Raw genomic sequence first — 24,599 nt, 5'->3', positions numbered from 1 at the left:
AGGGAGAGCGTCACTCCCGAGAGGCTCTGCGCCGAGGGTTTGGATCGTCGACAGGCAGCAACGCGGCCTTGCCTCTCAGCGCGGTCACCTCAGTGCTGGGGTTGCGGGCGCGAGACGCCCCTCGCCTCCGGTGTTGGGGTCGCGACCCTGCAGGCCCTGGTCTGGTGTCCGCGCGGACGCTGAGGGTTCGGGGTGCGCTGGGCTTGCGCTGGGGCGGGCCGGGGGCGTCCGCACGCTTCCTCCCCAGCACGCGTGGGCCTTTTCACGACTCTCGGGAGTGAGCAGGACCCCCTGGGCACCTTTGGACGTCCTTCGAGACGCGCTGTGACGTGTGTGTTAGCCCATGTGCTTTTCAAAACAGCCTTGGAAGGAGCTCCAGAAGCCATTTCAGACCGTGGGGTGACCTTGGGAAGTGCGAGGACAGACATGAGGGAACTACAGACGTCCGGAGCCTTGGGGGCTGGCGGAGCTGAACTGAGACCCCCCGCCCCCTCCACACACACACACCGGGAATCCTGAGGGAGCTGATCCCCGGTGTCGGCGGGAAGCGTATCTGCCAGGTGCGACGGTGGACTGTGGTGGCCGCGAATACCCGCCCCTGTCCGCAGAGGGCCACCTTCCTAGGTCGTATCCTTCTTGAGGTGACTGAGCCGGCCTGGCCATTGGGCCCAGCGCTGAAGGCCTCTGCGAGCACGACAGGCTGCCTACAGCTTAGCTGGGCCTGCATGGCCCTGTCCTTCCTAGGCTCAACCCTGTCTCCTTCCCCTTCCTTTCACAGGTGTTGATGCCATATAAACTTGTACCCCAAACTCTCTCTCACCATCTGCTTCTGGAGAAACCATCCTGCAACAGTTGGTACCTGGGGTTTAGATGGCAGGTGATAAGATGGGGTGAATCACTCACCACTTATGGATGGAACACTCACAGCCCCTGGCATGAAGTGATCTAATTGTTAACCTTCCACCCGTGTAGAAGAGTGAACCAGAGAAGTGAAATGAATACCCTAGAAGCGTTTTACGTATGATGGAAATATTAGCTATAAGGAAGGGTACTGGGATTGGGTAGCTATTCCTTAACACTACTGATGCCCTTAAGAGAAATAATGGACAGTGGATGGCTACCAACAGACGATTGAAAGCCATGGAGTCTCTTCGGTTGCCTGCAAAAAAAGCCTCATCTCCTGCATTGAGACAATAAAGACAAGGGCCAGGCTCAAGAATTAATATCTCAAAGATGGTAAACACCCAGCCAAGGCAGTTCTGTGATGCTAAGTTTGGGGCCCTGGTTGGGAAAATCTGGGCCCATGACACATGTCAAAGAGATCTCATATCTGGGTAGGTGCCCTCAAAGCTTCTGACCACTCCCCACCCCCAAGACTGCCTTGAACCTCTGGAGCCTGCCCATGTGGCTCACCTTTCCCTACCAACCGGGCACTCCTTTCCCCAACCTGTTGGACACTAGGCATATAATTATGGTTATTTCTTAGCATAATTCAGGTGGACTATAGCCCCCTCCCCCTCAAAAGAACATGTTAGTTTGCTAGGGCTGCAGTAACAAAGTACCATAGACTGGGTGGCTTAACAGAAATTTATCTCACAGTTCTGGGGGCTGGAAGTCAGAACGAGGTTACAGGGCTGCGAAGGAAGGATCTTCCATCCCTGCCTGCTAGCTTCTGGTGGTTTGCTGGCCATCTTTGGTGCTGCTTGGCTTGTAGGTGCATCATGCCCATCTCTGCTTTCATGTTCACATGCCTTTCTCCCTATATGTGTGTCTGTTTCTGTGTCCAAATCCCCTTTTTTTTTTTTAAACATCTTTATTGGGGTATAATTGCTTTACAATGGTGACAAATCCCCTGTTTTTAAGGACACCAGTCATTGGATTAGGACCTACCCTAATTAATTCATCTTAATTTGATTATCTGTAAAGACCGTATTTCCAAATAAGGCTACATTCACGGGCACCAGGGGATTAGGACGTCAACATCTTTTGCAGGGACACAGTTCAACCCGTTACATGTTGTGAGAACCAGCCAACTGCCAGGAGCTAGGGAAGTCTGTGTGGGGCTGGATTATAAGTGTGCTTGGTGAGTGGTGGTCCCCAGCATACTTGTTTAATTCATCAGCATGACCCCTGCAGAAATCAGGAGAGAACTGGAGCGTAAAATGGGGTAGAAGACTATTATGATCAATCTTCTAAGATATGGGATTTAACGCCCAGGCAAAGACTGGTAGCAAACTCCCTGAAAGGATGCTCCTAAAATGATGCTGTATTTATTGCTATATACACACTTGGTGGCTTGAAACAAGAACCATTTATTATCTCTTTAGGTTATTGTGGGTCAGGAGATAGTGGAGATGGCTTGTCTCTGTTCCACAGCATCTGGGGCCTCAGCTGGAGCAGCCTGAAGGCCAGGGGTTGGAATGATCTGAAGGCTCATTTACTCACATGTCTGACAGTTGATGCAGGAGCCTGGATTGGGGATGTCAGCCAGCATACCCACACATGGCCACTCCCTGTGGCCTAGACTTCCCCACAATGTAATGGCTGGATTCCAAGGGCAGTTGTCCAAAGACAAAGGAAAGCCATGGCCTTTTTGTGAACTAGCCTCAGGAGTCATATACCATCACTTCTGCCACTCCCTAGCTGTTAGTAAGTCTCACCTATATTCAGGGGAGAGGCATCAGACTCCTTTCAAAGGGAGAAATTTCAGAATTTGCAGATATATTTTTAAAACACTACACGTAGAAAAAGCTATGGTCCACAGTAAGCAAAGTTGAAATGACAACTGCTACAGCGGACTGATGGAAAGGAGTACAAGGGTCAGGGATGTGGGTGTGCTGAAATTTAAATACTCCGTGCTTCCTGAAGACCCACCAGATGATTATATTCCACATAAAGGCACAAATAACAAATTTTTACAAAAGTCCAAAGAAACAGACTGATGAAAGGGGTACTGATGTCACTAGTCAATGGTGGCTCACCTTTTAGGTGAGAGCTGACAGTAGGAAAGGCTGTTCCAGAACAGCATTGGGGACGATAGGATCCTAAAACAGAAGAGGCCAGGAAGCAGCACAGAACTGACAGAAGTCTGAATATTGCAAAGTACAATGGCCAGCAAGGTGTGCATGGCAGCCAAGGGAGCCTGAGCTGCAGAGAGCTGCAGAAATGCTTCATAAAACACAGCATCCCTAGAGGCAAAATAGATGGGCAGTTGAAGGTACTACCAGCAGAAAAAAGTCAAGGATGGATGACTAGGAAAATCAAGCTGGTTGCCCAATATAAAAAACCAGGATCCCACAGCCAGTTTCTGGACCTGAGCCAGATTTCAGACATGGAACTGAAGAGGTGGCCAAATACCAAGAAGGACCTGCAATATACCACAAGTATACACAGAAATGAATCCCAAAGGCCTTTCCTTTGGTAACTACACCCGGGGAAAACTAGGTAGCCAAACATTTTGAAGATTGATGGACACAAGGTCTGAACTGACTTTGACACCTAAACCCCTGGATCATCACGGCTCCCCTGTCAGAGTGGCTCATGTGGTGCCCAGATCATTAATGGAGTCCTGCCCAAGGTCCAGCTTACAGTAGGTCCACTGGGTCTGTGAACCTGCTTGGTGGTCATTTCTGTGTCCCAAAGTGAATAATTGGCATTGACGTGCTTGGCAATTAACATTACACTCATTTTGGGTCCCTGACCTGTAGGGTTAGAGCTATCACAATAGGAAAAGCCAAGTGGAAACCTCTAAAACTGATCTATTCCTATCAGGATCATAAAACAACATCACATCTGGGGGTGGGAGGGATGGCAGAGATGGGTGCCTCTTTTAAGGATCTAAAGGATACAGCATGGTGGTCCCCAAAACCTTTAGTTCACCAGCATGATCCCTGCAGAAATCAGAAGGATCCTGAAGGATGAGGGTATACTGCAAACTCAACTCAGTAGCAGCCCCGAGAGTAGTCTCTGTGTCAGATGTGGTAGGTGGCTGCTAATCCAGTGTGTTCTTTTCTGTCCCTATCAGAAAAGAAGATCAGAAACATTTCACATTCACGTGGAACAAAGATGCAGTTTTGCCTGAAGCCTATGTTACCTCTCTTGCCCTCTCATAGTCCAAAGACTTCACCATCCTGAAGAACATCACATTGTTTCCATTACATCAATAACATTATAAAGATGCTGGAGACATCGGTAAGATACAGGTGCTCCAGAGAGTAGTAGATAAACCCTATGAAGATTCAGGGACCTGCTACACTTAAAATATTAAAATATTTTTAGGGATCCAGTGGTCAGTGGTGCCCTAAGGCATCCCTTCCAAAAGAAAAAGACAATTGTTGCGTCATGCACCTTCAACCATTTTTTAATAAAGGAAGACACTGTTGGGCCTCTTCAAGTTCTGGAAGCAGCATATTCCACACATAAATACTGCTCTGGCCCAAATACTGGTTGACTTGGAAGACTTCCAGGTTTGAGAAGAGCCCAGAAAAGGAAAAGTTTCTGTCTCAGGTCAAGGCTGTGGTACAAGCAGTTCTGCTGCCTGGGCCATACGGTCTAGCAGGTGGTATTGGTGGTGGGGAACAATGCAATGTGGAGTTTCTGGCACATCTCAGCAGGAGATTGACAAAGCAGGAGCCCTAGGTTCTGTGATGCCACTTGAAGCAGAGAATTACATATGCCTTTTGAGGGAAAAAAACCATCTTGGTGTGCTTCTGTGCTCTGACAGAGATGGAACATCTGACCTTGGGACACCAAGTGACCCCGCAGACAGGACTGCTTTGTGAGGTGGGTTCTGCCAAACTCACCAAGTCATCAGGTCGGTTTGGCCCAGAAACAGTCCACCACCAGGTGGAAGGAAGGAGCACATTCAAGACTGAGCATGAGACTGTTCAGAGGTCACAAGGGAGTGCAAAATAGGTGGCCCAGACCCACATGGCATCCACTGCTGTTGTATCAGAGCCTCTCTGTTCCTTCGCATCTATGACCGTATGGGGAAGCCTTCAGAGCAAGTTGACAGGTGGAAAAATCTTGAGCCTGGTTCACAGATGGGTTGGCTTGGCATGTGAGTTCAGAATGAAAGTGTACAGCAGCTACATTACAGCCTCACTCAGGGCTGGCCCTACAGACAGTGGTTAAGGATATACCCTCCCCGTGGGCAGAGCTCCTAGTCATTCCCTTTTCTGCGTAAGGAGTGGCCCAAAGTGAGAATATATATGGACACACGGGCAGTGTTGGATGGCCTGTGTGACTGGCTAAGGGTTTGGAAGGAAAACAATTGGAAAACTGGGGACAAGGAAAGCATGTGGGAAGACATACTGGGATAGGCGCCAAGCAGGATGGTCTTGGTGTAAAATATTAATGCCCACCAGAGAGCACCCATGAAAGTAATAAACCACCAAGCAGACAGAACGACGATTCAGCCAGTTGACCCTGGACAGCATCTCTTACTTGGCAACCCCTGCACTGGCATGATGGGTACAAGAACAGAGGAACAAAAGTAATGAGGTTGGAGGCTACTCGTGGGCCCAAAGCTGATCTAACCAGTAGCTGACACTGAAGGTCTAACCTGCCAGTGGGAGACCAACGCTGAGCTCTGAATGTGGCTCCTTCCACTAAGAAGGTCAACCAGCCAAGTTTGCTGTATCAGAACTCTTCCATCCTGGAAGGGCCAGGAGTTTGTTTTCACAGAAATAGATTCATATTCCATATATAGGCTTGACTTCCTGCCCACAAGTTTCAGGCAACAGGGGCTTATGGAGTGGTAGTTCCTCTGGCACAGGATCCCATGTGGCATCATATCAAACATAGGATTCACTTTATGGCAAAGGAAGTGCACAGCAAGGAGTGCAAAGACCACGGGATCTGCTGCCTGACAGAGCACTGGGACAGTCAGCTAAAGGCACAGCTCAAGTACCAAATCGGAGGTAATGTTCTGCAAAGATGGGGTGGCATTCAAGACCTATATATGGCACTGTGTTCCCAACAAGAAGGATACCTGAATCTGAAACCCAAGGGGTGGAAACAGGAGTGGTCCCACTTAACCATCACCTGCAGTGATCCACTGGGGGCTTTGTGCTTCCTGTCCTCCCAAGTTTAGATTCTGCAGGGTTAGAGGTCCTGGTCCCCAAAAGGGACACTCCCTGGGGAACACACCAAGTGTTCCATTGGATTATAAACTATGGATGATGTCTGGGAACCTTGGGTTCCTGCGTCTAGGAACCAGCAGGTGAAAGGAGGAGTCACTGTCTTGGTGACAGAGAGGGTAGGGCTGCTCCTACACTCACTGCACAACGGGGAAGAATGTGTAGAACCTGAGTGACCCACAGGGGTGTGGCTCCGTACTCCTTTGCTTATCTGCGATTGAGAAACTAGAGAATCCAACTTGCACACGCAGTGGAAGAGTCTGCCTCTTGATTTTCAGACCCCTGCAGTCTGGCTGTAAGGGAAGTACATGATACACGTGCTCCTAGTTTTAGGCATAAACCAGTTTGCAACACTGCGTCCAACTTGAAAGACTGATTTCCAAGCTGGCGCTGATAGAGAGCCTTCAACCAGCCATTCCACTCTTCAGCCCAGACAGCCGCTTCCAGCTGATGGGACACGATATTGGTTCGTAAACTTGCCCCTGTACACGAGGGCAAGGAGAGACCAAAGAGACACAGACACTCCAGATCAGCAGCTTTAATAAGCAGGGAACTTACGAGGTTTGTCCTGGCGGCCAGAAGACGAACAGATCTCCACACCCGCCCGCCAGAATCTTAAGAGCTTATACAGAGGCCTTGACTGGGTTCAGTCATGCACACCTTCCAGATGGTGTCCACACCACCTTGCTCTCTCAAGGCTGCATCCTTGGGGCAGCTGCCAGCGTGGGGAGGGCAAGCGCAATGCACAACCCAAGGATGGGGAGCTGGTGGGGAGCCTCTGATGGCCCAGGGCCAGCTAACAGGTCAACCAGCGGTCATGTCCTCTCGACGACCTCCTCCAACATGGTAAGACCAGTGGATTCTACGTGTGAACTCATCCTGCACTTTCATCGCTTTAAAGTAACGCCTGCTGCTAAGAGGCAGTGTCATGCAGAGCTACAGCAACGAACAAGACGTCTCCAAGGGCACAGAGAGTGCTGTTGGCAGATGCACTGCAGACAGGGAAGCAAAAAAGTCACACCTGGAGTGTGTCTATTCCTGGTGGGACCGACCACTGCGTCCTCTGTGATGGAGGAACCAGCTCGCCACATCAAGGTCTCAGCCCTGGCCTCTGCGGTTGGCAGTTCAGGCACTGAGAAGTGGGAGAAGCCAGGAAGCCTTGGTGAGAGGAGGTCTTGTTGCTGAACCAGTGCAAGTCTCTTTTCTGCCACCTAAGGAAAGAGGCTGAGTGACACCCATGAGCAAGTCATCCTGTCCGCTGGACTGCACTTCGGCAGTGGGTGCCCTGAGGGAGGAAGGTCTTCTTACATACCCGTCCTGCAGATGACCTTGACACCACTTTGCAATCTTTCTGCCATCAAGTATTGACCAGCTGGACAGTCAGTTACTCATGAGAATGCTTATGGATCAGGAACCCAGGTCAGTTCTCTTTCCACATGGAATGGAGCACCAATGTACCATCCGAAGTTTGCCAGCTGGAAATCTTCCAAATCCCATACGCTGCGTGTGTGTGGCAACTGTCTACTTCTGGCTGAGGCCAGCACACTGTGCAGATCCAGCTGCAGAACAAACTTGTGCTTCTTCCTGTTCTGCCAACTAGTCACAGGTAACGTCTCACAAGACCACAGACGTGGCTGAGACAGTGAAACAGAAGATCCAGCACCATGAGTCTGACTACCGACCATGTCATTTACGTACGTCTTCTGATCTTCTCACGCCCAGCTCTGTGTGTACCTGTGATGGACAAACTCCTACGCTGAAATCCTGCCCACAATGGGATGGCATTGGGAGGTAGAAGCTCTGGGAAGCAGATGAAGCTGTGAGGGTGGAGCCCTCCCTTACGGATGGGATTATTGCCCTTAAAAGAGCCACGAGTGCTTGCTCCCCCTCTCTGCTCTCCACCACATAAAGATACAAGGAATAATCAGCCATCTGCAACCCAGGAGAGGCCCTCACGAGAACCCCACCCTGCTGGCCCCCGCATCTTGAACTTCCAGCCTCCAGAACTGTGAGACACACATTTCTGTTGGTTATAAGCCACCCAGTTTATGGCATTTCGTTATAGCAGCCCAAGCTAAGACAATACTGTTTCTGGTTTTCAATGGAATGCTGCTGTTTACATCCAGTTTCATTATTTGTTGTACTTCTCTGGCTACTTTGGGATAAACTCTTGATATGGGTCCAGAAGTGATGGCACCTGTCCCAGGTACAATCATAAAAGGTTTTATATTTAGGCTCCCTTATCATTTTTTTTCTCAATACCAATTAGATGATCAATTCGATTTCAACTGGCAGGGACAACTTCCCTACCTTACCTGAGGGTCTTTGTTTAGACATCGTAATATCACTTTGATGCATTAAAGACATCATGGTAATTGGTCCTAATGAGCAGGAAGAAGTACCCTAGTTGCCTTGGATGGTGAGAGGTAAATTCCATGAAAAATCAGTGGTCTGTGGACTATCATGGTCTCCCTTCCAAAGTGAATGACAAGCAGCTACGCCTCGCACTGCTCACAACTAAGAAAGGCCCAGGCCTCGCGTGTGTGGACTTTTGATATGACCACATCTGGGTGTGCTGCTCCCGTCTTCTGACTGAGGAAGCCGTAGGCTGTTGGTTTCGCGAGACCTGGATAAGGACCCGCAGCTCTGATACTCAGGACAAGTTTGTAGCCAGCCAGGCAGAAGTGTGGACAGCCTGGGGACTCCACCGATGGCCGCTGTCTAACGTGGCTGTATTCTGGGACTGAGTTCTTTTTTTTTTTTTTAATTTATTTATTTATGTATTTATTTTTGGCTGGGTTGGGTCTTTGTTGCTGCGCGCAGGCTTTCTCTAGTTGCGGCAAATGGGGTCTACCCTTCGTTGCGGTGTGCGGGCTTCTCATTGCGGTGGCTTCTCTTGTTGGGGAGCACGGGCTCTAGGCATGTGGGCTTCAGTAGTTGTGGCTCGTGGGCTCAGTAGTTGTGGCTCATGGGCTTAGTTGCTCCGCAGCATGTGGGATCTTCCCGGACCAGGGCTTGAACCCATGTCCCCTGCATTGGCAGGCGGATTCTTAACCACTGTGCCACCAGGGAAGCCCCTGGGACTGAGTCCTTAACGTAGTTTCTGTGCTGACCCCAGGTAGTGTCAGAATTGAACTGTAGGACACTCGGGTGGTGATGGAGAGGAGGTGGTGAATGATAAGACTCAAGCGGGTCAGGAAGGCAAAAGTAAACCCCGTGAACAGATGGCCAGGGTTCCCAGAAAATTTCTCCCTCTGAGTTGTCCTTGTGCTCTGTCTACTCCTGTTCTGCATATGGACTTGCTGTCCCTGCCCAGAACCCATCTGGGGACTGCCCAAATTACTTACTCACCATCGCTGCTTCCGACCAGAAAACTCCTCTCATAGCAAAAGTGCGGCACTAGCCTTACGACCATGGGATTCCCTGACGTCAACCCAGAAGCAGTTCAGCTACTGACAGTGGGAAGGCTGCCCTACTGCAGACCCACTTATGGCCATTTCTCCCACAGCCAGAATACATCAGCCTGGGGCCATCAGAAGATGGGAAGAGCCCCTCTTACTGCTACGCCAGATAAGCCTGGAGGAATTTTTGCTTTCCATCCTGACTCTGGGCTCTGCTGTCCCAGGGGTGGGGGGAGGCTGCTGCCACCAGTGACAGTGGTCCCCCTCTGAACCAGCAGGGATAGGGTTCCTGCATCGGCTGGTGGGATTGATCCCAATTACTGAGGGGGAGCCTGGAGGCCAGCACAACTCGAGGACAGTAAAGCCTGTATCTGTACCTGACGTCTTCACTGGGCACCTCCTCGTACTTAGTACTTCCAGGTTCGACTGTAAAAGGAAAGGAAGTCCTCTAAAAACAAGACTGTTAAGGTCTCATATCTTTCAGAAAGGACAGTGAGGCCCAGAAAACCAGGCCTACATGGTAGAAGGAAGACTCTTTGAAACGGGGGCGCAGGCCTGGTTAATGCTTGCTCTGGACTTCTCCTCACCTCCCCCACTTGACATGACATGCTGGGTGTGTTAACTACACCAATTAGCAAAGGGCAGACCCAGCACCGAGGGAGGAGTCCGGCATTACCTGGAGAGCCTGCATCACTGAGATACGACACCTCATGGGACTTCTTCGGTATGAAGAATGTTTGCCCCACATCAGGTGGGTGCATTTTGGTAACTAAGTATGGGTGGGTGAGAACAAATTCTTCGTAGCCAAAGGGTCACCTGCCAGTGTGCTTTCAGATCAATTCTTGTCTGCTCTGCACAAGGTGCCGACTTCTGCAAGGAACTGTCCCAGGATCCTTGTCTAGTCTGGCAAACAGGAGGGCAGGAGGAGAAAGATGGGTGTCTCTCTCCCTTCCACAGTGATGCTGATGCATCTCCCCTGAGGGGTCAGCTCCTGCTGGAGGGGGGCTCTGTCCCTGTGTCCCAGGAACCGTTCTGCTGACCCGCCAGCCCCAGGGAAAGGGCTCCTCCACCATCAAAATGATCAAATCCTTGTACTGGATTCCCTTAGCTGGAAAGCCTAGCGTGGTTATGTTCTCCCACCTGGACTGACACAGTCCTGTAGTTGATTAAAACGTATTGGGTCAGACTTCAGTTTGGTCATGACGTTTTTTTCATCTTTCATTATGAAAATTTTCAAAAAATAAATAACCATATACTAACTAGATTCAATCTAGATTCAATATTTTTAAAAGATTTTGCATGTTTACTTAATCCATATATGTGTACTCTCTTTCTAACAGAACCATTTCAGAATAAATTGCATTTGTTACGGCTCCTTTTTCTTAAATAATTCAGCATACAGCTCCTCAGAAAAGCAGCCTTTTCTCATATAACCATGAGCACACCTAAGAAAATTAACACAAATTCCCTTAAAATCTGCTATCCAGTACATACTCAAATTTACCCCGTTAACCCCCAAAATGACTTCATAGCTGCTTTCCCCAATTTAGGAACTAATTAACTTTTGCACATGCATTTATGTCTCCTTAGTTTCTTTTTTTTTTGCGGTACGCGGGCCTCTCACTGTTGTGGCCTCTCCCGTTGCAGAGCACAGGCTCTGGACGCGCAGGCTCAGCGGCCATGGCTCACGGGCCCAGCCGCTCCGCGGCATGTGGGATCTTCCCGGTCCGGGGCACGAACCCGTGTACCCTGCATCGGCAGACAGACTCTCCACCACTGCGCCACCAGGGAAGCCCTCCTTAGTTTCTTTTAACAAAAAACAGGGCCCTCACTTTTGTTTTCTGAGTAATGTTGTCTACTTGATGAAACCAGGCCAGTCACTTACAGAACATCCCATGTGTCTCTTTCCTCGTGGTTCTGTGTCACTTGTCCCTCCATCTGTAAACTGGGGGAGACTGTGCATCTCACACGGCATCATGCCAGGCCTGCCATGAGCCGGGGTCACAGTGGACACTCCCAGGCCCCTGCACTGTGAAAGTGGAACTTCGCCTTGGTTTTAGGACTTGTTGATGAGCCCACCGTGAACTGATTATTTCGCTGGGGGCAGAATTGGTGGTTCTCTAATTGTATTGCTCCCTCTCTATTAATTAGCTGGGTGCTTTACCATGAAGAATTTCCCTCATCAGCAGGTCTGACCTGTGTTCTTCCACGAAAGGAGGGTGAATGTCTCTTTCTTTGTAATTACTAACCCCCATGGTAACAAGTTGGTGTGACGGTTACGCCCACTGGTGGCTTTAAATGGGCCCTCCCTCCCTCCCTCATTAGCTTAACGTGGATGACATGGATAGTTATGTTTTCAGTATTTGATCATCAATTTCAAACGTCTTTCTTCTGGAAAGTGAAGAGACATTTCTTGGATTCCTGCTCCCAGAGCTGGTCAAGATTTCGCTTCAATAACATCAAGCAGAAGACAGGACTCAGTGGAAAAGGTGGGAAGATTATAAAACAGTGACCTTATGGCAGTGTTGGCTAAGAAGAGGAAAATGCAGACATGCACTGGAAAGAAAAATCTAAAATAAGTAAGCAAACATCTAAATAAGTAAGTCTAAGATCTAAAAATCGAAAATAAGTAAGTAGTGATCAGGAAAAAGTTGTTTTATATTAAAACCAAGCCCAGCAGAATAAATGTTATGTTCAAAGGTCCTAGAAACACAGAGATACTTATAAACATACCTTTACAACAGACGTTTGGGTAAAGGACACTGGCTAGATACCACCACCAGGTACAGATGAGCATGAGTAAAACATGAAAAGATCATAATCATGAGAAATAAATATGTAGTGACAGCATCTGACAGAAATAAAAGAAACCAAGCAAGATGAATCAATAGGCATGTGGCTATTTGTCTTACTAGTGCTTTAAGTTCCACTGAAAATTTTTGACTTACAGAAGTTCAATGTGAATTCTAAGTCTATGTTTTATTTTTTTGCCTGTGATAAAAGCAGACTGGATAAAACAGAAAAAAAAACACAGGGCTATTCACAAACACACCAGGGCTTTAATTTTATTCTTTTTGTTTTTGTGTGTGTTTTTGTTTTAAACCAGGCTGTACACTTTAAGAAAATAAACAACAGGAAGCCATCCTCTGCTTACCCTTCGTGGGTGGGCAGGGAGGCTCGACCAACAGAGAACCGGGCAGACGCCCGTCACTCACGAGCGCACAGCTACCTCATCAAGGTAAGAAGCTAAGATGTGCTGAAATCACACAGAAAATACTCCACTTGGCTTTGCAGCAAAGCGTAAGGGTGAGAGCACCTAACTGACGACACCGGGGCTGGCGCTCAGCACCACTCAGCACGCGCACATCACAAGCTCCCACAGAAAATCAAACCTCTTCCTCAAATACAATCGTCACAGGACTTTATTCACTGTTTACTCTTCTGGCAGCAGGACTTCTCTGAAGTAGAATCTAGACACAAGTAGAAATGAGGAAGCAATTTGTGAGAAGGCTTCACATCTTCTAAGAAGAATTTCACAATTTCGAAACACTATCACTGAATTAACCTTATTTTTGGTAACAATAAGAATAGCAATTAAGATACGCAGTGGTTTACATTATGAAAGTTGAGAAACGCTGGACAAACGACATCCTGTAAACACGGTCTTCATGGTCGCTGTGAGTCTGAGACACTGTGCGTCCTTCACACCCACCCCTCGGTGTCTCCACTCACAACCCTCCTTCTGATACTATTCATTATGGCCGATTAGCAGGACTGAAACTAACAAGAGTAACTAAGCTGGACCCCAGCCGTCTCCTCTCCAGGACTGGACACTCCTGGGTCACTCAGATCCCGTCAGAAGACAGAGGACTTTCATTACCTGGTGGTACGTCTCCCAGTCTTTGCTGGATCATTTCTAAATGGTGAATGTATTCCGTCAAGGAATGTTCTGGATCTTGAGAAGCAGTCAGGGATCTTTCTGATCTGGGATTTGGGGATGGATTTGATCTTCAAACATACAAACCAACAAACAAACAAAAAGAGTTGAACTCAGCAGACGGTTTGAATGCAGCCAGTGCGGAGGGGCAGTGGAGCTGGGCCTGCTGACCAGACACTCATGGGAAATGGGGTAAACTAGGCGGTTGTTACTTTCCTATATTTTCTTTACCACAGCGGAAAAATAGTAAGGGTTTTTTAAGAAGTGCTACATAGTGCTTTAAAACTAACTTCTTTACAACGTCTCCAAATTAAAACAACTAAAAACTACTGTATATTACTTAATTCACTAAATCTTCACATATAAGTCTATCATCCCAACCGGATTCTGCCCAGCATCCTTCACAGGGGTCCCTTCCTCCTGGCCTCCAGCTGGGCCCAGGGAGCCCCATCTGCCTCACTGCTCACTTCCTCTCCAGGGCAGGGAATGTCTTACCTGTGCGCCATCCACAAAAAAGAGGCCTTGGCCACCACCTATTCCTTCAAAGGTATCACCCACTCGGGAATGGGGGAGCCACAGCCAGACCGAGAGCCCCTGCCTGCCCTCTCCGAATAGAACCGGGCTTCTGGGCCCTCACGGACTCACACTGCTGCACTCCCTGCCTCGCTCTGGGACCCAAACTTTCAGAACACGTCTCTGTGAGGAACCACACACGCTGGTGGGTTCCCATCGGCAGAGACGCAGGGTGAGTGGGGACACAGCCTCGCGCACGGCGGAGCCACCCACGCTCATCGGTCTGGCCTCCCCCATCAGGGCAGTTACGCCCGAGATCGTCACACTCTTAACACGCAACTCGTACGGAGGTCTCATCACCAACCGGAGACCATGGAGCGAGAGAGCAAAGGTGAGCATTTTATCCCTGCTGGTCCGATGTCAGAGGTGGACGATGCGTTCTGCTCTGACGAGCTTGTTTTAGAACCCCGGGAAAGCACGCACAGAGAGAACAGACGACATGCCTACACAAGCCGTCACATGTGTGTGACAAATACCACAGACACAGACTGAGCTTTCTGTTCACTTCACGGGTAGGTTCCAAATACTGGAGGAGTCGTAGTCAAATGAATTAAATAAATGACTTGTAATCATATTCGAGCATTTGAATAGGATTATAATTATTTGTGTTTCAGTCTGGAGAAATGGAAATGGAAATCACATCTCTCACAAGCAGCACTTGGATAAGAAATCTCACGGTCAGGAAAATGGGCTGCAAACCGTGATGAAGGTGATTAGGGCCACACCACACAGCCCTGTTACACCCAGGGCTCAGAACGTGACAGTCACAGCCGTCAGGGAAACCTTTCTTCACCTGAATTTTTAAACAAAATTCCATTCTACAATTTAACCACAAGGCCTCTTAATTCTATTTTTAATTGAAAACAGTTTTTTCCCCAAATAACCAATGAATGTTTAACATTATCATTGTAACATCTCAATTGCCAAGTAAGCTGTAAGTATAAAAGCACATTACGTGTGCAAAACCCCCCAAGCCCAAAGAAAAAGACTAAGTAAAGCTAACACCACGGCCTTGCAGGTATGTGCATGTGCGCGTGTCGGGGAGGGTCACGTGTGCCCGGGGGCCCTTCCATCACAGGCGGGCCTGAGCACCCGCACAGCTCCGCCCAGGGACACCTCCGCGCGTGGCCCTGTCTCTGCAGACGGGGCCCCTGCTGACGGCTACAATCCTGCAGTGGAAAAGCAGCTGAGGCACCACCGCTCACCTTTCCCTCCTGCGTGGGGATGCTTTTGGCACAGGGCCCCTGGCGTGGCTGGAAGACACGTCCCGGGTTGGTGGGGATGCGCGGGTGTCGGGTGGAGACTGCTGCGGCCGTGGCACCAGGAATCCTTCCCCCAGGATTATTTAGCAACGAAGGGATTAAGAAAAAAAAAGAATGCATTTTAGTAGGGAGCCCCATCCACCAAAATTTTAAATTTACAAGCTTTTAGGAGTCTGCATGGCAATTTCAAAACGTTTAAAAAGTACTCGTTAGGGCTTCCCTGGTGGCGCAGTGGTTGAGAGTCCACCTGCCGATGCAGGGGACATGGGTTTGTGCCCCGGTTCGGGAAGATCCCACATGCCGTGGAGCGGCTGGGCCCGTGAGCCATTGGCCGCTGAGCCTGCGCAGCCGGAGCCTGTGCTCCGCAACGGGAGAGGCCACAACAGTGAGAGTTCCGCGTACCGCAAAAAAAAAAAAAAAAAAAAAAATGTATTCGTTATAAAAACTGTATTAAAAAAATCTCTAGAAGAAACCTGAGGGTTTTTGTTTTTTGTTTTTTAAATGTATTTATTTAGTTAGTTAGTTATTTGGCTGCGTTGGGTCTTTGTTGCTGTGTGCGGGCTTTCTCTAGTTGCGGTGAGCAGGGGCTACTCTTCGTTGTGGTGCGCGGGCTTCTCATTGCAGTGGCTTCTCTTGTTGCAGAGCACAAGCTGTAGGCGCACAGGCCTCAGCAGTTGTGGACCGCGGGCTCTAGAGCACAGGCTCAGTAGTTGTGGCACACGGACCCAGCTGCTCTGCAGCATGTGGGATCTTCCCGGACCAGGGATCGAACCCGTGTCCCCTGCATTGTCAGGCGGATTCCTAACCACTGCGCCACCAGGGAAGTCTGAAACCTGAGTTTTGAGCACCTGCATTTCATTCCTGCAAGGCCAACCCTGACCCCCGTGTCTGTGTGGGCAGCGCCCTGGAGAAGCACTCAGCACCCTGATGGAGTGAGCATGGCGCCAGGTGGGCCTGGGGTGGGTCTCCTGCACCCAGCTCTGAGGAGTGGGAAGGGCAGAAACCCCGGCGACCGTCAGGTGCAGCCGGGGGGCAGCGGGTGTGGGGGGACCCCTCCTGAAGAACCTCGAAGCCAGCTGATTCCGAGATGTAAGGATTCACACGTGGAAATCAAAGGGGACTGGCACCACCAGGGAAGCCCAGTGGCCATGAAGGGTGCTGCCCACTACAGCTCCCCCAGGCAGCCCAGCTACACCTGGGCAGCGGCCCGTCAGATGGGGCAGAGGACGACCGCAGCCTGGACGGGACTGAGGCAGAGGAGGCAGTGGTGCTCCCAGGAGACGTGCACAGTGTGAAGTAGAACTTCACTCCATTTGGGAGAATGAAAAAGCCTTTTCACTGAAGATAAGCTATTTGTCGATACATTTAGCATTTCTGTAGTTTTCAATCATTATTACGCTCCTCTGAACCACTTTTATTCATCAACATTAACTGTATAAACTTGTGCTTGTTCCCAAAATAAAAACCACTTTCCTTCAAAAACCCTCTGCCTCCGGACAAGCGCACTGGCTGAATTACTGGTTTCTTATTGTGCTTTGCGATCTCCCACCAGGCGGACACTAAAGAAGCCCATGGGGGGGGTGGCATGGGAGGTACCTGGGCGGGGTGCTCGGCCCGGCGCTAGGGCTCCTCTGCCATCTACTTGTTGCCATTTCTTAACCAAAAAGCGTAACCTACAAAAAAAGATAGAAAACATTGAAAACTAGAGCGAAACAGGACTGAAAAGAACCAAGAAAATCCAGACGTGATGGGACGTCTACCCGGGCAGCCGCCAGCACCTTCCCGGCCCCGCCCCCGGACCCTGGGCCCCCGGGCCCCCGGGCCCCCGACCCTGCCCCTCCACTCCCAGACCCGCCAGCTGGGGTCTGTCTGGTTCACCGCACTCCCTTCCATCGCTAACGCACTTGACGGGCCCCGGACAGCTGGGGGAAATGGAGACCCTCGCCCTCCACGTGGTGACGGGAGGTGCAGTGGTGTAGGGGCCCCTAGACCCCTCTCCTTGACAGCCCCCAGCAGCTCCCTCACAGCAGTGCTGCCTCTGAGACCCAAAGCCCAGAAGGCACCTCCACTTCGCGTTGGTGGAAAGACGGAGGCAGAGTTTGGGGCTCTCCCCGCCCCAACCCAGCATCTGACAAACTTCCTGGCACGGGGCATGTTCCCCGAAAATACAGAACAGATGGAAGGACAGGTGACAGACAGAGTGACAGGCAGGTGGGTTGACAGTCTGTGGTCCGGAAAACTCAGAGGGAGGGAGGGCGCTAAGTGCCCGGAGGCCGGAGGAGGCCTCCACCCTGCGGGAGCTCCTGGCAAGTGTGTGGCTGGACCGTGTGTGGTGCTGGGCCTCTGAGGGCAATGGGACCCACACTGCCTTTTGTGGTGCAGTCCAGGGAAAGGCCGAGGGGGCCCAGCCCACCCTGCTGTGCCTGGTCCCACAGACGGAGGTGCGTGCGGCCCAGAAAAGGCAGCTCCGTGGGCACCAGAGCAGACACAGTGGCACAGTTCTTAGTGGGACAAACATTTTTAGAAATACAGCAGATTTTAAAATTATAAAATAAAATAGATTTTCATCACTGTTAATTCTGAAATAGTCAAAATTCCCTATCACACCAGGGAGTCCATCCGTACTCCAAAGTGGCGCCCTGCATGCATAACGGCTGGAGCTGGGCTGGGCCGGGCCGGGCAGACACTTAGGGGTCAGGTGTACCTCCCCGCTGGGGGGCCCACAGCGTGTCCTCCTGTGCACATGGCACCCTTTATGAAACACAAATTTGACTGAAATATAAGAAACTGAAACATGAAGAAGTGAAATGCAGTTTTAAGCTCGATCAGACATGTCTGTCATCATAAGAATACCATTAACGGGAAGGCTTTGTTTTACAATAAAAAGGCAGCCTTAAACCCTTCCATCTTAGAAGGTGCAGTTCTACATAACATGGTTTCCGGAAGACAAGGGTCGTCTATATTTTAAGGCCTCAAATATCATTCATCTTAAAAAAGGGAACAACTGTAGCATTTCAAAGACTAAACGACCCCAAAGCAGACAGGAGGCACGTGCCTCGGCGGTACCTTAGGACAGCGATCACCACCCTGACGGCAGTGCGGAATTTTGTGAAAGGGCGTGCCGCCACCGCTTTCCTATCTGCCTTGGACGGAAATACTCCCAAGTGGGCGATCATGGAGAGCGTTTCTTGTTCAGAGTCCTGGAATCCACCAATCAACAGCAAAAGATACTTCTTTTGATAAATCAGGGCTTTTCTAAAGCTCTCTGCTCTCAGATAACGCAGGTACAATTTTTCCATCTAAAAGAAAAAGAAAAACCAGTGAAACGTAACCACAGGACAAAGTCACCCTTCTCACAAGTCTCCACAGCACACTTGTACCAGGTGCTTTAAAAAGAACCAGCCTTCTTTCCTCAGCCATTTATCACAGCAGTCAGCTCCGCACGACATCTATAACCAGCAACAACCTTGCAGTTCAGAGCTGGATCTTGTTTATCTGACAAAACGCAGAGCACAGACGACCCTTCACCAGCATCAGAGGAGCCCCGCGAGGGCCCAGGAATCGAACCACTAAGCACGGACCAAACTGGGGGCAGGTGGGGGTCCCATCACAGGTCTGCGGGCATCAGGGGTCAGGGAGACCTGAGGTCACAGGCAGAGGTTGGTGTCCATATCCTAATATGGCTTTTCCCTCCAGAGAGACCCACAGCTTGGGCCTCACCATCAGAAGTGCTGACTGAACTGTGGGCTCAAGGCTTTTCCAGGCTGTGGACACTATCATCTGTAATTCAAGCACCAAGACTTTCACTTCTTAACCCAGGATTTTAGAAAGCACCGCGGGAGCCGCACAGAGGATCTCTAGGCAGTGAAAATGCTCTGCATGACACCGTTGTGGTGGACATTTGTCATCTTACACTTGTCAAACCCACAGAAAGTATGGCCCCAAGAGCAGCCTGCACGTGATGACAACGTGACGCTGTGGCTCTATGGACTGCAACACACGCACCGCCTGGGGGGAGTGGATGCTGGGGCAGAGGATTCGGGAAATCTCCGTACTTTCCCCTCAGTTTGGCTGTGAACCTAAAACTTGCCTAGAAACATAAATCTTAAACAAGTAAGAAGCGGCCACGAGACGGTGTCTGCACACCTAACACCACCCATGGGCTTGGTCTTACCTTGGCATTGCAGGCGCCAGCTTCTGGTGTGGGCAGTGCTGGGTCTGGGTGTCGTGCTGAGCCCAGCGAGCCCATCCTGTCCTGCTTCCACACAGACCTGTCCGACCTCTGCAATGACCACAGACAGCGTGTCTACACAGCTGCTCTCCCAGGAGAGCATCTCAAGAAAAGTGGCTGAGGGCTTCCCTGGTGGTGCAGTGGTTAAGAATCCACCTGCCAGTGCAGGGGACACGGGTTCGAGCCCTGGTCCGGGAAGATCCCACATGCCGCGGAGCAACTAAGCCCGTGCGCCACAACTACTGACCCTGCACTCTAGAACCCGTGCGCCACAACTACTGAGCCTGTGCTCTAGAGCTCGTGTGCCACAACTACTGAGCCCACGTGCCACCACTACTGAAGCCCGCGCGCCTACAGCCTGTGCTCCGCACCAAGAGAAGCCACCGCAGTGAGAAGCCCACGCACCACAATGAAGAGTAGCCCCCGCTCGCTGCATCTAGAGAAAGCCCGCACGCAGCAACAAAGACACAACGCAGCCAAAGAAATGAAGGAAGGGAGGGAGGGAGGGAAGGAGGGGAAAAGGAAAGAAAAGAAAAGAAAAGAAAAGAAAAGAGAAGAAAAGAAAAGAAAAGCAAAACAAACAGGGGCTGAGAGCACAGTGGTGCCCGCTCCCAGGACCGAGCCGCCCCCACGCTGTGCCCTCCGGACACGGGTAGGCTGGGGCAGGTGCCGGCCACCTGGGTCCCTCTCCAGCCTCTTCTCAGTGACGTCCCGGTTGTTACGTGATTATTTTGTTACACTCAAGGGTGGTTACTACACACTGTTTACTGAAGTATGATTATACAAAAGGCATATTTTTACTAAAAACAAAACCCTCACATTTGAGAAATCACCCTGAATTCAAAGCTTTAAGCCTATTAGACACCCCTGTCCGCCCTGGCCCTAGAAATGCTGCCCCTGGCAGACGCAGACACCCGCTCTGTTCAAGCGCCATCAAGCCACACACCCTGGACACCTCAGGAGGGGCCCACACCGCACAGAGGGGATGTCGTGACCAGGCCACACGTCCCAACACTGGCAGCGTGGCCTGGACACCACATTGTGCTGAGCACCCCAGAGCTCCGGTGTGGACACACGAACAGACGAAGGGCCCCACAGGGAGGGCCAAGGCTGCTGCCCACAGCGGACAGCCAGGACCGCCTGCCGCCGAGGCCAAGGCCAGCTCGGAGCACTCTCGGGGCCATGAGCTCAGCTGCCGCCAAGGCAGCCTGGCTGCGCCGCCCACAACTCAGGGCAGGACTCGGAAGAGGGAGGTGCCGAGCTGGGTGACCTCCCTGCTGGGACAGAAGGAAGGAACCACATTTCCCGGTTCTAACAGAGCCTGGTCTCTCCGGGGAAAAGACACTCTAGCAACAGAAGTCACCCCGACACAAAGGAGAAGACGCTGCAGTCTGTCCACCCTCAGCCTGCCTCTCGCTCGCTCATCACATTTATTTCCTGATTCATTACCTTCCAGGCGAAGGACAAAGCGTCCCAGGTGATGGTGCTTTAGTCCACCCCGAGCGCCCTCTGAACAAGGAGCCCCCAGGGGAGCAGGCCGTGCTCGGCGCCAACGGCACCTCTTGCCTTTGCAGTCCCTCCCGATGAGGACAGGGCCACGGGTCTGCCAGCAGTTGGGCCCCACGAGCAAAGGAGCCCCCTTAACCCCACAGCGCTTCAGACAGACAAAGTGGAACTGGACAGAACTGAGAAGACGGGTCCCACTCGGGGACACACCACCACCCTCTGGTAACTGCCAGCGGGACCTGCCCGGCCTTGACAGGGCACCCTGCCCAGGAGCACCAGAAACACCAAGCCCTGCACAAAGAACCTTCCGGAAGAGAAAACACTCGGCACGGATGGTCTCACTGGTGCATCTCAACAAGCATTTCAGGAAGAAGTGAATACCAGCTCTACACAATCTCTTCCAGAAAACAGGAGGGAACACGTCCCAGCTCATTTCACAGGGACGAGACCAAAGACAATGACTAAAACCCTCCAGGTTAACATCCCACATGAAGCCAGATACGAAAACGTAGCCAAAATATACGCAAATCGAACCCAGCCTGCAGCCGCCGGGGCCCCAGGGCGCGTACCCTGCGCGCGCAGCCCTCCTGCGGGGTCCCCGGGGCCCGGGGGCTCCTCTCCAGCCGGGACACGGCCCTGCACAGCTCCGCCCTCTCCCGCGTCACCATGCTGAGCGCTCTGCTCAGGGACTCATTGTCCTTCAGCAGGACGTCCACCAGCTGGACCTGCAGCTCCACCGTCGTCTTCTTCTTGAGGAGAAAACGAGATCAGAAAACGTTTTGTTAAAAGCCGCTATTCGTGGCTTTTACTGTCGCCTGTTTTCAGGGATTGTAACTTTAAACATATTTGGGGTTGGTGGGAAGCTCGCGGGGCTGGGCAGAGTCCATGTATGGGAAGGAGAGAGCAAAAGCCATCAGATCGCTTTTCCTCTCGCTCTCCCATGAAACAGACTTTGCACGAAACCGGGTACGGACAGAGGAAGGCTGTCACAAAACATGACCCTCTCCCTGTTCCGACAGCACCGCCGGCAGAGGCAGGACGTGACGGGTGGCGTGGGGAGCACGCTCATCCCTGAGGGTCCCTCCGAACAGGCACGTTCCTTCCAGGCCCCAGCGGGCGCAGGACACCGGCAGGGTCAGCTCTCCCGCTGCCTGTGCTGCGTGCTGCTTCCACGACAGACCTCACGACGTCCTGACCCACGGAAGTTTGTCGGGAATTCACAGCAGCAGTCAGGACTCTGAAGCACCCCCGACGCTGCTGACGGGCAGCTCATTTCCAGCCCAGAGCCTCAACACAAGTGCGTGAGCGGCAGAGAGGCCGGGGCGTCGGCCATGGAGCGGGACAGACCAGCGCCCCCATGGGCACGAGGAACAGTGCATTGAGCCAACCATGCGACAGGCCGAGGCCGGAGGCAGGTCCGGCCACAGTGAACAAGAAAGCTGGTCTCACCCGGCAGGAGCTGGACGCGCCCAATTCAGACTTGAGCGTCTCCAGCGTGTGAAGCAAGGACGCCACTGCCTTCTCGTTTGACGACGTCCAATCACTGATGGTCCTGGAGAAGCACACGGACACTCAGAAGGTGCGTGTGGGTCCCAGGCGGCAGGCACTCCGCGCAGCGCCCGGGGAGCCCGGCGGTGACTGTGGCAGCCGGGAGGCGGCACGGCCTGGAAGTGGGCAGTCTGTGAAGCCCGGAAGCCTCCAGCCACTGAGCGCTGACCACAGACCACGGAGGCTCCCTCAGTGTGTCCACCTCCCCCTGCTGCTCTCTGCTGGGACTCTGAGTCAGCTACTAAAACGCTGTCCCTAAGCAAGACTGCTGCTCCATTAACTAAACCCAATTACAGACAAGAGAGCTGTATGGTCTGAGCTTCCGTGTGCTCAGAAAAGGGCAAATCAACATTGGTTCCCGCCAAACAGCAGGGTCGTGGGTCCTCGACCAGGCGGACGCATCCTGGCCCCATGGGCAGTGGGCCAGGGTGTCAGGCGAGGCAAACGCTGCACAGACACCGGGCACCAGCCCTGCCTTGGGGGACTCGGGTGGGAGGGGGGCTGGCCTTGGGCCAGACCCTCTGGGTGGTGAGCAATGGAAAAGGGACACGGAGAGACCTGATCTGAAAGAAACCTGGATTTCCTGTCATATGAGAATGCAAAGACCACAATGCTGTCATCATCTTTCAAGAGAATACTGCCCATGAATTCATCCACACACGTGGGATGAGAAATAGAGTCCGTTTCATGAAAACCTGAACCCGAAATCAAAGACACGCCCCACTCAGAATTTTTCTCAACATCAAAGGTGCTGAGCATATGGCCGGGGCAGTCCCGAGAGACTTGCCTGTCCACTGTCTGGTTGATGAAGCTGGTCAGAAGCCCCGCAGCACAGAGCAGCTGCTGCCGCACCTTCTCTAGGCCCCGCTGCTGCTCCTGGGGGCGCGCCGGCTCCGACTCTGGCTCCGGGCGGGGGCGCGCGGCCTCCCTCGCCTGCAGCTCCCTCACCGTCTGCTGGAGCTGCAGGATCTTGTGCTCATCCCGCTGGCGCTGCAGCTCTAACTCTCGCTGTCAGCAACGGCGAAAAACAGAAGCGAGCCTCACACACGGTCCGGGGTGGAGACCGGGGCCAGGAGCTCAGCACAGGGGCCGCCCAGTCCGGCCCCGAGCCCCGACCGACCAACCCCCAACACGCTCCACACGGGTGCTCCAGGCGCGATGCGGAGTCAGGGTCCCCCCACTCCGGGGATCCGGGACAGGACCCGGGATGGGATGAGCCACAGCCCGAGCCCGGCCCCCCACCTCAGTACGCATGCGGGCACTGAGTGGGTGCTCAACACCGCGAAGGCGGGCCTGAGTCTCAGAGGCCCTGTGCCCCCCATTTGCGATCCCCGTCCTTCACTGCGGAGATGCCAGGGGACCCAGCCGGCCAGGCCACTCCCTGTCCCACACCCAGGACCCAAGTCTCCACAGGGAGACAGCAGACCACTGACAGAAACTGTAAATAATATTTATCTCCACGTGCTGAGAAGTTCAGGGAGCAACGGGGGCTCGGAGAGCGTGGGGGCTGACCCCAGGGGATGACGCCTGGGGAGGGGGGATCCAGGGAAACAAAGATGGCCAGGCCGGGCAGGGCGGAACCAGACAGGGCAGAGAGGGCACGGGCCTGGCCCAGCCGCTCCTCAGGCCGGCACACAGACCAGGCCTGCTTCCCACCCAGCGCCTCCCGCGCTTTCCCAGCATCACCCCCATTCAGTGCTCGAGCCTCCTCAGGAAACTGTGATCCTTTTTGATCTATTTTCCAGATGAGGAAAGTAACAAAACCAAGAGACCCACTGGTTTATTTTGTTTAAAAAAGATGAAATTGGCCCTGAAATAACTATCAGAGGCCTGGGCCACTACGGCCAGAAAAAGACCCCATAACCCAGATCAAGTTAACTACCTACAGTAAAAATGACACCAAAAGGACAACATACTTAAGAAAGAAAAATACATATCAAGGTGCATCATGAGGGACAGTTACCAATTTGACTTCGAAAACACTTTGTTTGTATTTTTTTT

At 51.9% G+C, this 24,599-nt stretch overlaps 1 protein-coding gene and 1 long non-coding RNA gene across 7 annotated transcripts in view; one reads left to right on the top strand and one right to left on the bottom strand.

Annotated features, from left to right (window-relative positions):
- Positions 1 to 146: 146 nt before the first annotated feature.
- LOC125964512 (uncharacterized) lies at positions 147 to 10,725 on the top strand. Its single transcript, XR_007477567.1, has 2 exons — positions 147 to 1,334; positions 4,025 to 10,725. It is a non-coding gene; the product is annotated as an uncharacterized LOC125964512 (long non-coding RNA).
- Positions 10,726 to 12,578: 1,853 nt separating this feature from the next.
- PCNT (pericentrin) overlaps positions 12,579 to 24,599 on the bottom strand; it is a 96,460-nt gene continuing 84,439 nt past the window's right edge. For 3 of the 6 annotated variants that reach the window (XM_033418522.2, XM_049710254.1, XM_049710258.1), the window contains exons 37-45: positions 23,386 to 23,606; positions 22,500 to 22,602; positions 21,620 to 21,799; positions 19,488 to 19,595; positions 18,380 to 18,612; positions 16,910 to 16,986; positions 15,257 to 15,380; positions 13,422 to 13,549; positions 12,579 to 13,011 (exon numbers count right to left, since the gene is read on the bottom strand). In XM_033418522.2, coding sequence (XP_033274413.2) covers positions 12,968 to 13,011; positions 13,422 to 13,549; positions 15,257 to 15,380; positions 16,910 to 16,986; positions 18,380 to 18,612; positions 19,488 to 19,595; positions 21,620 to 21,799; positions 22,500 to 22,602; positions 23,386 to 23,606 — 1,218 coding nt within the window. In that variant the 3' untranslated portion in view covers positions 12,579 to 12,967. Of the gene's footprint in view, positions 13,012 to 13,421; positions 13,550 to 15,256; positions 15,381 to 16,909; positions 16,987 to 18,368; positions 18,613 to 19,487; positions 19,596 to 21,619; positions 21,800 to 22,499; positions 22,603 to 23,385; positions 23,607 to 24,599 lie in introns of those variants that run through there. The other 3 variants (XM_049710257.1, XM_049710255.1, XM_049710259.1) reach the window with 3 other exon arrangements.

Source organism: Orcinus orca, chromosome 5, assembly GCF_937001465.1.
Source record: "Orcinus orca chromosome 5, mOrcOrc1.1, whole genome shotgun sequence".
NCBI lineage: Eukaryota > Metazoa > Chordata > Mammalia > Artiodactyla > Delphinidae > Orcinus > Orcinus orca.
This window is presented reverse-complemented; position numbering and strand designations above follow the sequence as displayed.